The 14,197-nt window shown below is 43.9% G+C and overlaps 1 protein-coding gene across 3 annotated transcripts in view; it reads right to left on the bottom strand.

Annotated features, from left to right (window-relative positions):
• Positions 1–14,197, bottom strand: part of LOC138512972 (poly(3-hydroxybutyrate) depolymerase-like) — a 481,140-nt gene that overhangs the window by 217,447 nt on the left and 249,496 nt on the right. For all 3 annotated transcript variants that reach the window (XM_069627698.1, XM_069627699.1, XM_069627697.1), the window contains one exon: positions 12,356–12,398. In XM_069627698.1, coding sequence (XP_069483799.1) covers positions 12,356–12,398 — 43 coding nt within the window. The remainder of the gene's footprint in view (positions 1–12,355; positions 12,399–14,197) is intronic.

Raw genomic sequence — 14,197 nt, forward strand, 5'->3', positions numbered from 1 at the left:
AGTACCAAATCTGAAGATGGCTGACAGAGGAGGAGCTAAGGGAGACGTACCTATTGGCTGTGGTGAGTATGACCCAAAAGGGACTAAACTAAAGCACAAATGTGACTGAAGTTTTCAGTTTAAGTTTAAACTGGTTTATGTTACCGGGGATTCCCAGCCTAACGACGGGGAATATTCACAGCATTTGAATCTATGAACGATCCAATGCTGGAGAAATCTGTTTTCTGTCACTTCTGATTTTTTTCCAATCAATTGTACATTTGATGGTTCTGAAATTCTTGCGCATCACATTTCAGTTTTGTTAATTTTTATTAAGTAGGACATTCGTGTGCATATTCAGTCATTTATTAATGTCTTGCAAAGTCTTGTTTTCCATTCTCAGCACACATTTCTTTTTCCAAGAAGCTTTTGGACTCCACAATTTCTGTATGAACAGTTTCACTGTCTGGACTTAGTTCCTGAACTGTCATGAACAATCTAATAAACATTTGTTCCGAATAATTTGGCACTTGTTAATAAATTGTTTGTTTATGTCTGAATGAGGTTGATTGCAACCTTACTTTCCAACCTCTAATTATACACTTACCATATGCAATAATGGTGTTTGGCAAGGCCTCTACTCTGTGGTAACCGCCCGGCATCCCGAGATAATGGCCAGAGTGAAGCCAGCGCTAGTAGCTTTGGTCAGGAAAGGAAGACTTGAGTGGGCAGGCGATCAGGCAGGAAGTATCACAAAACAAGTCCAAACATGAGGAGGAATGCAGTAGCGGAAGGGGTGGGGGATGAGCGGTTCACACCAGAAATATTGGTGGAGTCTGTGGAAGTTGCGCAGTAATGGCAGACGAGAAGAAGGATGGGGTGCAAAGGGCACATGGATGACTGCACTGAGTTAAGCTGGGAAATGCCGGGTGGAAATAGGTCTAGCAGAGTTTGGCTTCGGATGCCGGCGGCACACCGGAGGATGATAGCCAGGTTTCAAACCACCTTAGGGTCTTTGTCACACTTCCAGGGTGCTAATGGCAAGTAGCCTCATAGGACTTAAGAGTAATGGGTCTGCACATGAGGTATTAGAATTGTTTAGTTGTGTCCAAGTTGTCATGTGTCTTGAGGAGACCTCTGATGTAGCTTCTTTAGTGGCAATACATATATTTTTTTAAACAGGTTCATTTCTGGCTTAAATTTTTTTTAACAATTTATATATTTACAGTTTGAGTCTAAACGCAACACACAAAGTCCTATTCATGAGAGATAGTTTTGGTAAACCGGCTATTGTATAAAAAACATTTAGCTAATAGTGAGATAAAACATTAAAGTGCAGAGTACTTCCAGGCCCCGTGCATATGTAAAGTCCTGCATTTTCTTGCTCCTGGGTCCACGTTTATCCTCAAGGGGCGATCATGGTTGAGATACAATAAGAGGTCAAATATGCAAGATTTTATCAGCAAGATTTCAAATATTTAGGAACATGTATAAATATCTAGTCTGTGCAGCTCAGACTTCCCTTCCTTCTTATTGGCCGGACCCTGTAGCTGAAAATGGCCACACTAGAGTCTATGTTGAGGTAATCCGTGGAGGGGCCAAAATGTTTGGCAGATGACAAAGTTCGGGTCCCACACTGTTTCAAACAATGTATGGGGTAACTAGGCCTTATGAGTCTACAGGCTGGACAGACAAAAAGGAAATGTGCAATCGCTTCGTTCTTGCCGCTGCGGAGAAAGTCTTCTGTGGAGGCTCCAAGGTCCCACCTACTAATGGCTGTGGCTCACCAGGCGTTATGCTTGATTTATGCTTGATTCAAAATGGTGCGGACGCACAATGCATTCTGGGAGCGCTCGGAGCCATGTTGGATATTTACTTCACACCGCAGTGAAAGGCTGCACACATTTTGCTGAAGTGTTAGATTCACAGTGCTGAGACAAACATACTTTTCCAAACCTGGTATGCGGTCAAGGCCATTTCTGCTGGGAAAGCTAACGTTGTTATGGCTTACTACTGGTCTCCGTGGAGCGTGTTTTTAGAGCAGGGAGGCCCTGCGTTCCTTGAGGGGAGCTCTCGATTGACCCAGCTGGCAACCGACGGCTGTTCCACAACTGCGCAGGTGCAATTTCCAGAATGTTCGAGAATTAACTCCCCATTGTGGAGTGTGTATATATGCGGAAACCCGGAGGGGGTGAGGTGAGACAGAGAAGGACACTCCGTCTGGCCTTCCTGTGAGCTGTGGTACTCTCGGCCTGGCTGTTCCCGGGGTCTTCCAGCCGCTTCTGGACAAGATGAGGACTTCTATTACGCTCACGGTGATGTATTTCTTTTTGAGTTCTTTACTTCTTCTGTGATCTATGTCCATATTAGTTTTATGAGTTATTTCTATGTACTTGTAAGCTTTGAATAAATAGCCGTAAAGAGCTGATTTACCTTCTAAGAGTGCGTGGTTGTGAGTTATTGCGTCTGTCTGTTTATGGTTCAAAGTACTTGCTCTATAATTGCATTGATGATTTATGGTTGTTTCGTGCACTTTTCGGGGGAGAGCAGTACATTTTTGGCGTCACGAACAGGATGTACGTGCTGAGTTGTTCCGTGCATCCAAGAATCTGTTGAAATGTAGATAAGATTTGGTTGTCGTGTAAGTGAAGTTTTTTTTTTAAAGTGAAGTTTTTTTTGTTGTTGTCTTTTTGGTAACTGTTTGAGTGCTTGTGGGAGTGATTGCAGTGTGGAGAAGAAAATATATAGGTTCAACAAAGTTTTGCTTTGTTTGCGATAATGAGTAGTTTGTTCAAGAAGAAGAACGTTACCGCTGGCGGTGACTGTTCTGATGTTGTTATTCCAGGTTGGACTAAGAGTCCGTATGATAAATTGGCTCAAGCGTGGGCATGTGGTGCCGGTTTAAGTGAAACTTGGGATTAAGGATTGGGAAATGCCGATCCGACTGATGTAATTGCATGCTTGCAACAAGTTCCAGTAGAAAGTGGTAAAGAATGTGCAGCATTAGGTAGGCGAGGTTGGGTTCTTTTGCATGCTTATAGGAAAATACATCAGATGAAAACAGACATGAAAAATTAGGTTTTGCGATTAGAGAGAGAGTTAGCTGCAGAACGGCAGACTGCGTTAATGCAGCAGATTCAAATGAAATTGTTTAAAGATAAGGCCGACACATATCAGGCGGTGGCCAAGAGGGCAGTAGTCAGAGTAGCGCGATATAAATATAGGAAAAGGCGGGGAGGGGTCAACAAAAGAAAGGTGGCAACTGTAATCGCTACCACTGGTGTAGACTGGGATCCGGACAAATGGGATGGTGATATTTTTGATTCGACCAGTCTAGAAAGTAGTTCTGCAGAAGAGTCTGACCCCAACCCGGAGGTGAAACAGAAAACAGTGGCGGCGAAGCCTGTTAGAAGGCGGCGAGCCGGACCACACCCGCAGAATCCTGGTGGTGGTATGGTGGATTTAAGTACTTTTGAAGATTACACACAACAGGAGGTTGGGGAAATTATTACCCGTTTGAGGCAAAAATCAGGGGAAGCTTTATTGACATGGATGGTGAGATTACTAGACGGGGTGCTGCAGGGTTGTTGGTAGATTCTACTGATTCACAGCGTTTTTTACCCCTGTCAATTGACACCAATGTACAGGAGGTCTTAAGAGCAGGACCGCCCCCTGACGCAAATGGTCAAGATACGCAGGTGTCTTTGTTGCACCTGATAGCCCAAGCATGTAACCGCAAATACCCTATTACCACAGATTGGCCTAGTGAAGAAACGAAGTGGTATACGTTGAGAGAAGCAATTCAAAAAGTCAGAGAGCATGCTATGAAAGAGGCGATTCACATAGACGCTCCTGATCACATGGGAGCAGTGCCGCTCTCAGTTTCAACTCGAAACATGGTGATTAGAACTGCGCCACCTGCATACAAAAGTATCATTATGACTTTGCTCGTAGGCATGACGGGCAAGGCTACTGATGAGGTAGCAGATGCCATTCAGCAACTTGCGGATTTGGGAGAGTGGGATAAGAGCGATAACAAGCCACGGGAGAGAGAGGGGTGTAGTGAGAGAAGAACTGAAGGCAGGCGGCAAGATAGCAGAGACTCCCGAGTGTCCCGAAAAGACATGTTTTTGGCTTTGTTAAAAGATGCTGTGCCACATGAAGAAATTGATGGCATCGAAACCAGAGTAATGTATGAATTATACAAAAAACAAGGACTTGCAGCAAAAGAGCGCTATAAACAGGTTAAGAAACAAGTAGTCACCACGACACAGGGGGACACCTCACCTTCTGCTCCCCCTGCGGAAGAACAAGATGAAGGGTCTATGGGGACACCTTCCCCGTACCAGCCGACATACGCTGATTTGAGAAAAGTGGTGAGTGCGATGTTAGAGGCGGAGTCGAGTCACACTCATTCGAAGTTTGACTAGGGCTTCGGCCAAGCTCCGGCAGCGTCTGCCCGCATAAAAGTGGATAGGCGGCCTCATGTTGATGTTAAGATTTTTTGGGGGCCAGGAAACACACAAGGGGTGAGAGCATTGATAGACAACGGGGCGGAGGCCTCTTTGATTCATGGTAATCCGACACGATTTAAAGGCAAACAGTTTACGATTACAGGTTTAGGGGGAAAGGAGACCCCCGCAGTGCAAACGAGAGTGGAGATGAAAATAGGCAATTTAAAGAGGCAGAAATACCAAGTGTTGATTGTCCCGATACCTGAATATATATAGTTGGCTTTGACATTTTGGAAGGGCTAACCCTGGGACTTGGCGGTAAAACGTACCAGTTTGGGGTGAGTGCATTAATTTGTACACCCATTACTTTAGGCAAATTGAAGATGCCCCCAGTGCAAGTGCCAGTTGCAACCAAGCGAGTAGCCATGAAACAATACTGCATTCCTGGGGGGCACAAGGAGATTTCAGACACCATCAAAGAGTACGTGGAGGCGGGTGTATTATGCCCTATTACCACCTCATGGAACAATCTGCTCTGGCCGATTAAAAAGGGAGATGGGTCGTGGAGGATGACGGTGGATTACAGGGAGTTAAATAAACACACTCCTCCCTTAGTGCCCGCAGTCCCAGATGCTATTACTTTGATTGAAAATGTCCAAAAGTTTGAGGGGACTTGGTATGCAGTGATCGATTTAGCTAATGCATTTTTCTCCGTGCCAATTGCTGACGAGTGTCAAGAACAGTTTGCATTTTCGTGGGGTGGACGTCAGTACACTTTCACGAGACTACACATGGGGTACATGCATAGCCCGACTATCTGTCACCGGCTGGTGGCAGAACATTTAGACAAGATACAGTGTAAACCTGACATACAAATCTTTCATTACATTGATGATATTTTGATCCAGGGCAAGGATGAGCACAGCGTGCAAAGTCAGCAAGATGTCATTATAGAAGGATTAAAAAAGGAAGGGTGGGAGATTAATCAGAGTAAAATTCAAGGTCCAGCTGAAACAGTAATATTTCTAGGGATTCAGTGGCATCATGGGCATCGAGAAATGGTGCCAAAAGCACGACAGAAAATACTTGAATTCACTACTCCAACGAGCAAAAAGCAAGCTCAGCAGTTTATAGGACTGTTTGGCTTTTGGAGACAGCACATTCCGCATTTAGGGCAGATATTGGCCCCCCTCTACAAAGTGACACGAAAGAAATATGAGTTTCAGTGGGGGGAAGAGCAGCAGAAAGCCTTTGAGATGGCGAAAGACACAGTGCAGCAGGTGCTTGATTTATGGCCCTTAAAGGAAGGCGAAGTGGAATTAAATGTGTCTGTGCAAGACAATTATGCTAACTGGAGTGTGTGGCAGAAACAAGACAGGAAACGTGTGCCATTAGGGTTTTGGAGTCGTAAATTGCCAGATGCTGGTAACTCATATAATCCATTTGAGAAGCAATTGCTGGCATGTTAGTGGGCTCTTGTTGATACTGAGCAGATGACGGTGGGTCATGATGTATTTATGCGACCTGAAATACCAATCATGCAGTGGGTACTGAGCTCTCCTAAAACGCATCGTATAGGACATGCTCAAGAAGCCAGCATAATTAAGTGGAAATGGTATATTCAAGACAGAGCCAAATCAGGAAAGGGTGGAGTGGCAAAATTACATTAGCAAGTAGCCAACATACCGCCCTCAGATTACATACCACCGGAGGTGCCTGAAAAACGTGAGTCTCCCGTGAAATGGGGAGTCCCTTACAGTGATTTGACCGTGGAGCAAACAGAGCATGCTTGGTTCACGGATGGTTCAGCTCGATATGTGGGAACTGAGCGGTACTGGAAAGCAGTGTCGTACAATCCCAAAACAAAAAAGATGTTGACAACGACAGGGAAAGGAAAGAGCAGTCAGTTTTCAGAACTTTATGCAGTTTACCAAGCATTGAAACAAGAGACCCCTGGTCAATGTCATGTGTACACAGATTCATGGTCAGTGGCGAATGGATTGGTAGTATGGTTGCTGACTTGGCAAAAGAATGGATGGAAGATTCATTCAAAAGAGTTGTGGGGAAAGGAACTATAGCAAGATATTGCAGTGATGTTGTTACAAAGTAAAGTCACTGTATATCATGTGGACGCACATTGTACACAGATTCATTAGAACGTTGGTTTAATTCTGTTGCAGACGAACACACCAAGATTGCGACAATGGATGCAGAGGCTTGGGAAGACGATATGGAGGGTTTGGCCAAATGGGCCCATCAAAAAAGTGGGCACCTTGGAGAAAAGGCTACTATCAGGTGGGCACAAGCTCGAGGCATCAGTCTTCCGTTAGAAATAGTGAAAACAATTATTTTACAGTGTCCTGTGTGCCAACACCAATTGCATAGATCAATACCTCAGATTGTTCGAGGCACATTGAGAAGAGGAAAATGACCAGGTCAAATTTGGCAGATTGATTATATCGGTCCTATGCCAAACAGCAGAGGTTGTCAGTATGCATGCACTATTGTAGATACATACTCGGGATATTTGATGGTTTTGCCGTGCAAACGTGCAACCCAATTGAACACCATCAGGTTGTTAGATCAGATCATACTACATTATGGAGTGCCTTTGCAGATTCAAAGTGACAATGGGTCACATTTCAAAGGCAAATTGATCCAAGAATTTTGTCAGGAAAAGAGCATTGAGTGGATTTAACACATCCCCTACCATTCAGCTGCGGCAGGGCTAATTGAACGAATGAATGGGTTACTGAAAGAACAGTTGCGCAAATCTGGAGACGGCAGTTTGGCAGGCTGGCGTGATCGTGTGTTTGATGCGGTGCAAGTGTTGAACAATAGGCCTGTGTATGAACATGAAACTCCTTTGATGCGATTAATGACTCCTAATTTACCCCAATTCAGTTAGAGAAACATTGTTATACTGGGAAATTGCGCCAGGTTCTTTAGCTCCCTATCGAGCAACTCCAGAGTCAGCACGGGTAGACTTGCATTCCAATGAAGAAATCAGATTAGATCCAAGAGGAATAGTTGTTATTGAAACAGGGATTGGAGTACAGATTCCCCCAGAGCATATGAGATGGATTGCCCCTAGATCTGGCCTAGCATTGAAGGGAGTTCAAGTGTTGGGGGGGGTAATTGATACTGATTACCAAGGAGAGATTAAAGTCATCCTAATGAATAGTGGGGATCAGTTGTTATCAATCCACAAGGGTGATTGAGTGGCTCAATTGATAGTCATTCCCATTAAATTGTCCATGATTAAGAAAGGGGAGCCTCCTACAGTGTTAACTACCCGTGGGGATCACGGTTTTGGCTCTTCAGACAGTATGGTACCGGGTGCAAAGGTGTGGGTGGAAAAGCCAAGTGGCCCACCAGTGCCAGCAGATGTCATTTCATCAGGCAAAGATCAAGTGGTTTTAGTAATGGAGCCTGGCAGAAAGAAATGGCAATATGTACCCGCAGACAAATGTTACCTGAGAGAGTGATGTGCAACACTGATATCTCTTTTCTGGGTTTGCTTTGTAGATCGTGGGTCTGGTTGGTGTAACTGTGGCACTAAATGGACTCCATTTGGACGAATTAAACGATCTTCTGTTACCAGCGACAAATGTCACATCTGTGCCAGTGATCAAGGGGATACTGATAGTGATGAATAATGTTGTCCCCAAGCAGCCCTATGCTAGTGCCGACAAGCCGCCAGACCGAAGACATGGATCCGTGAAATGCGACAAACACATCAGGAGCAAGTGAAAACGACCTTGATGCCAGCTGTGCAGGAGCCCTTTGTAGGAAGGAGGAAACACTCTCCTATGATCACCCAAGAAGAGAATATGTGGATATATCTGGCACAGCAAGTACTGAATATATCACACTTTTGTCTTACTGATGTGCCCAATGCTGAAGCTTTATTGACTACGTGTTTAGTAGCGGTGCCGACGCCTGTTCCAGTTTTAAAGCATATTTTAGGCGTCACACATCATGATTCTTTAGTTCAAGACTCAGACATTAGACAATCTTTTTCAGTTTATGAATATTGTCGGTTCTGCCAAGAGACCGACAAGAAATGGAGAAATTTGACACGTGTGATTACGTACAACATAACCCAAGGCGATGTGTGTTATATTATGATGTGCAAGGCACAAGAAATTGGTAAATGCAGACAAATAGAGTTGACTAATCAGTATAATCACACTGCATTCAAAAGGAGACTGTGTTCGCAAATGTCACGCAAATGCACCAGTGTAAATAACACTATGTCTTGCAATCAGACAGTGATAACTGCTAGTCATTTGAATCATGTGAAACTTCCAACAGGATGGCTCTTTTCATGTGGTAACATTACATATACTTATATTTCAGCTAACATTTCTGGAGGTCCATGTGCTTTGACTCGATTAGGACTAATGATGTTTCCTTTACACTTAGCGATAACTCGAGGTAAAAGGTCAACCTTTGAATCTGTAGGGCTATCTCCTGGCTGTGATTCACATGTACATTTGCTATCAGAAGCTGAGGTTCTAGCATTAACCCTTTCATTAGTAGGTGTTTGGGGTTTAGCTGCTGGAGGTTACAAATCTTTGATGAAATTAGCGTGCTTAGTAGTTAAAAGTCTTAATCATACTTCGCAGGCTGTAGAAGAATTACTCCTTGATAATCAAGTTATTAGAAAAGCAACTTTGCAGAACAGAGCTGCTGTTGATTATCTATTGTGAAACATAATTTAGGGTGTAATGCATTTGAAGGTATGTGTTGTTTCAATTTAAGTGACCACTCACAATCCATTGAAAGTCATATTCGAGGTTTGAGAGATCTCATTTCTCAAGTGTCTCAAGATCGTAACAGAAACTGGTGGGATTGGTTATTTTCATGGATACCTGATATTGGGGGTACACTACGTTATATTTTCGCTTGCATTTTTTATTATACTGTCTATTATCATTGCTTGTTGTTGCCTTCAATGTGTTCCCAATTTAGTTTTAATCTTTCATAGGTTTCAGAGACCGGTTCCAGTGCCACCTGGCTACGGAAGATAAATATCCAAAGGGTGGAAATGTTATGCTTGATTTATGCTTGATTCAAAATGGCGCGGACATGCAATGCATTCTGGGAGCTCTCGGAGCCATGTTGGATATTTACTTCACACCGCAGTGAAAGGCTGCACACATTTTGTTGAAGTGTTAGATTCACAGTGCTGAGACAAACATGCTTTTCCAAACCTGGTATGCGGTCAAGGCCATTTCTGCTGGGAAAGTTAACGTTGTTATGGCTTACTACTGTTCTCCGTGGAGCGGATTTTTAGAGCAGGGAGGCCCTGCGTTCCTTGAGGGGAGCTCTCGATTGACCCAGCTGGCAACCGACGGCTGTTCCTCAACTGCGCAGGTGCAATTTCCTGAAAGTTCGAGAATTAACTCCCCATTGTGGAGTGTGTATATATGCGGAAACCCGTAGGGGGTCAGGTGAAACTTCAGCCAGAGAAGGACGCTCCGTCTGGCCTTCCTGTGAGCTGTGGTACTCTCGGCCTGGCTGTTCCCGGGGTCTTCCAGCCGCTTCTGGACGAGATGAGGACTTCTATTACGCTCACAGTGATGTATTTCTTTTTGACTTCTTTACTTCTTCTGTGATCTATGTCCATATTAGTTTTATGAGTTATTATAAAAAGCCATAAAGAGCTGATTTACCTTCTAAGAGTGCGTGGTTGTGAGTTATTGCATCTGTCTGTTTATGGTTCAAAGTACTTGCTCTATAATTGCATTGATTATTTATGGTTGTTTCGTGCACTTTTCGGGGGAGAGCAGTACACCAGGTAATACCCAAACACATCCTGGTGGACAGACTCTTCCTTCTGGAGCGGAGAGAGGTTACCAAGTATTGTTCAAACCCCCTTCCAGTTTTAAGCTCAAAATAACGAATGGCCAAGGAGCGATTGGAAGTTTCTCATGTCTTCAGTGGTCAATGGTTTGCGCTTCACTGTGCAAAAATATCATGGTTTCCTCTTATGTTCTCATAGACTAATAGCTTCAAATGTAGCCCCATTCATTTAAGTGCAATTAGTAGCTGCCCACTGGTACTGGTCTTACACAAACAAACTGCATGTACTTTAACATTTACTCTGCAAACAAGAACAATTCTTATGCTGGAGGCGAAATACCCCACCTTCAGCTTTTGTTGTATTTTAATGTGAGCAAGTGCTTGCTTATTGGAATGTTGCAAAAATATCCTTGGTGTTACTAGTCACCGGGTGATGGGGAGACAAAGGATCTTTCAAGGGGCAAGTGGAAACAGGCAGTGAAAATTCCATTTGGTCAAACAAAACTTGCAAAGTGGCATGCCTTTACCCCAATACTGGCATGGGATTCTGAACAAGCAAAGCCTAATTTCTCCGGAAGAAGCTCGGGCAGCACGGCAAAGATGGACCCCTGGTGATGAACCTACAAGTGGTCCCAAGTGAACCCCTGGGGCCAGTCCACGCAGCAGCATTTCTAGTGTAGGCCTTCTCTGGCAGTGCCTTAGAGCCTTAAGCAAGTCTTTCAGTCTGGCATCAGGGTTACGGCCTCTCCAGTCAATCTACAGAGCACTGGCCATTTTTCTGCCCTCACCCAGGCATCTTTACAAGGAAATGAGAACAGGAAATTAGTGGGATCCCTAAACTCCCAATACACCAGACAGGAAGTCACATTTCCCCTTTAACAAAGAAATGTAAGGATAAATGTGGAGGCAGACTTTGGCTTCCGAGATTTACTTTTATGTGATATTAGTACCTTAAATTTAGCCAAAAGGTAAGAAAATGTGAAGACAAATGTGCACCGACTTTTTTGTATAGCTCTGTGTCTTTGGAAAAATATGAACTCACGTACAAGTGATTAGCTTGCCATCATTTAAGGCCTAATAAACCTGTTCTTTCGGTCAGCGCCGGTGTAAGAACCTATTGCACTCATTCCGAGGCTCATGGAAATCTTGGAGCTTATTCGTCTTGACGTGAGTGATGCGCGCCTGCCTAAAATGAACCCGACGCAGACAAAAAAATCGAACCCGACCTAGACAGAAAAAATGTAACCCGACCCAGACACAATTCATCCTTCTCAGACAAATCCTGCCATCTTCTCTGAGGCCCACAGAAGCTGTATATCACACCGGAACTCACCTCATCACAGGTGCAAATTAATTCGCAAACATGATCCAGGTCATTAGGAAATGGCTCTGGCTAACACCCCAACCCTGGATCATCTCCAAGACAGCACGCATCGCTTGTGTGGAAATTGCAATCAACACGCCTTCCTACATGGCCAAGAAACCCAGAATCCCAGCAGGCCAGTGCAACACAAGGAGCCGCAACATCAGTCGGGTGGATACCAAGAATGGCATGACAGAACAACGCAGTCTTCTCATGCTATGTACCTGATATAAGGACAGAGATGTCAACAAAGACATGAGGCATAGCCCCTTCCTTTTCAACTTAGAGGTATGAAATGAAGGCTTTGCTCTTCCAAGAGCAACTTACCCAATGCGGACCACCAACCTCCATGTCACACAATGTCCTACTCCCTGCTCGTTGGCAAATGAACAGCAACCAACGATACCCAAACCCCTTCCCTTTCTCAATGTATTGTACTCCTACTGTGTGCAGTGCTGCGTTGCTTTCCAGCTATGTTCGCGAGCTAGAACAATTGCTGTGCATGCCAAGTCTAGCTATTTCAGTAAGTGATTGTGGCATATGAGGACGATGTTCCGAGCGATGACTTTCTTTGTCAGCCGCTGCCCACATTTCCTATTTTCTCAAAGAAATTTCCCTTCATTTGACTTAACAATTGCTGATGCTTTGTACACCTGGAACGGTGACATGATGGGAAAACTAAGTCATTCATATGATTCGTCTAGAAGGAAAATGCCCTCACTTTGAGGATTCAAATTTCATGACGTACCTTTGTTGGAGACAGCCGTGGAAGGCAATGTGAAGACGGCATCCTACATAAAAAACAGAAAGGGTAGCTTTAGACTAAAAATGATGTTAAGCTCTCGAGACTGTTGAAAACCGGGGAAGGGTAAACAATGCCAGGAATTACATGTATGGCTCTTTACCAACAAACGGCAACTGTTTCTGAAACTCTAAAGGCTATCATAACATTTGAAAATTGCTGTGTTTGATTGGTAGAACTGTAAAGGGAGTTTCAAATGTTTCCCCCAACCAGTATTGACTTTCTTTGAACATCAATCACTTTTATAACTCCTCCCCACACAACCACCCCCACTCCTTACTTTAGTTTAGTCCTTGTATCGGGGTATATGTATGGTCCTTTAATCTTGCAGCTATTTAATCCTGCGTTGCATAATTTTGAAATAGTATTTGCAAGATTAATAATCTTCAAAATCAATTGAAGTATCATATGTCTTGGCAGTGTTCTGAAAAAGAACTCCCAAAAAATGCAAAACAGTATTTTTGCAGATTTAGTTTCAGTAAATTGTATAGGATTTTGAAAGCTTAAATTTGCCGAAATCCCACAAAACCAATTTTTGGAGAATTTGTTTAGTGAAATTGTTTTCATTTCGCCCAAGCCATGCTCTGCCCAGACATCATGTCCCAATATTACTAAGAAAGCTCTTGAGTAACCGACATGAATTGCACCATGACACCATGGGAGGGCTTGCTTTGCAGTTCACACCGAGGCTCCAATCTAGCAGTGCGTGAAGCATGCTCGCTGTGATTAATTGAAAATGCTATTCCTCCTGACATTCCTCCTGATAATCTCGGGATCCAGCCAGATTCAGCCACCCCAAACCAATGCTCTGCGCTGAGGAGATGGGAAAAAAAGCACCTGCGAGCAAACTGTGACTTCCTCTGTTGACCCCATGCAAGAGGTCACAAGCGGAAGTTACAGTCATCAGCCATGACCCGGTTTATTTATTTGTGCAATGTTTGTTGGATACTTGTATCCGACAAACATTGCATAAATGAATACCCTTATTGATATCCCACACGATGCAGCCACTCAACTGCTTTCATAGAGGACCTGCATGCGTTGTGCCCGGTGTGCTTCAAGAAAAAGAAAACGTTGCCTACGGTGAACAGCAATCACCCTGTTTGAATAGTACCCAAGGGGATGTTTTTTTTTATAAAATGGGATGCAAATTGTGCCTTTTAAAGAATATTTACTCAGAAACACTGGTCAAAACTATTATCCACATAGTGAAGTAACTCATCACCAGTGCCATGGAAGTGGTTTAAAGTGGAATTGATATGTAGTTTGGAAAAGAAACAGCATGAAAGAAATGGCGCTGTTTTAAACTATTATTTTGGGACATTTCCTTTGATCGGAGGTCAACTGCCAGCTCTGCCCCCCTTAACCCTGCCTCTTCAGGCACCGCCCCCCCCACCCTCAAACTCCGCCCCCACCCAGCCCTTGTGGGATCATTTACCAATTTTTTTTCCATTTCCACCACTGACCATTTGTAAAAACATCAAACTCAGTGATGAGGAAGACACTGCCATATTGTTTATTATCCTGAGAAATCTAGCGCACCGCTGCGTCATCTTTCAGAAAAACTGCCTCTCCTGGTGCACTCACCCAGACAGCAGAGCGCGACCTCCTCAAACAGGAAAACATGTAAGTTGCAGCCTCACCTATACCTGTCTATATATAGAGTTGGTTGCGGCAAAATCGCGTGTAACAATTAGCTGATGACATCATCGATGCAATGACGTCACACACATGTCACATCATCCATCTGCAGAGGATCGTGATGTAGCTACCAAGTGTTGTGCACAA

Source organism: Ambystoma mexicanum, chromosome 12, assembly GCF_040938575.1.
Source record: "Ambystoma mexicanum isolate Mex_15411 chromosome 12, UKY_AmexF1_1, whole genome shotgun sequence".
NCBI lineage: Eukaryota > Metazoa > Chordata > Amphibia > Caudata > Ambystomatidae > Ambystoma > Ambystoma mexicanum.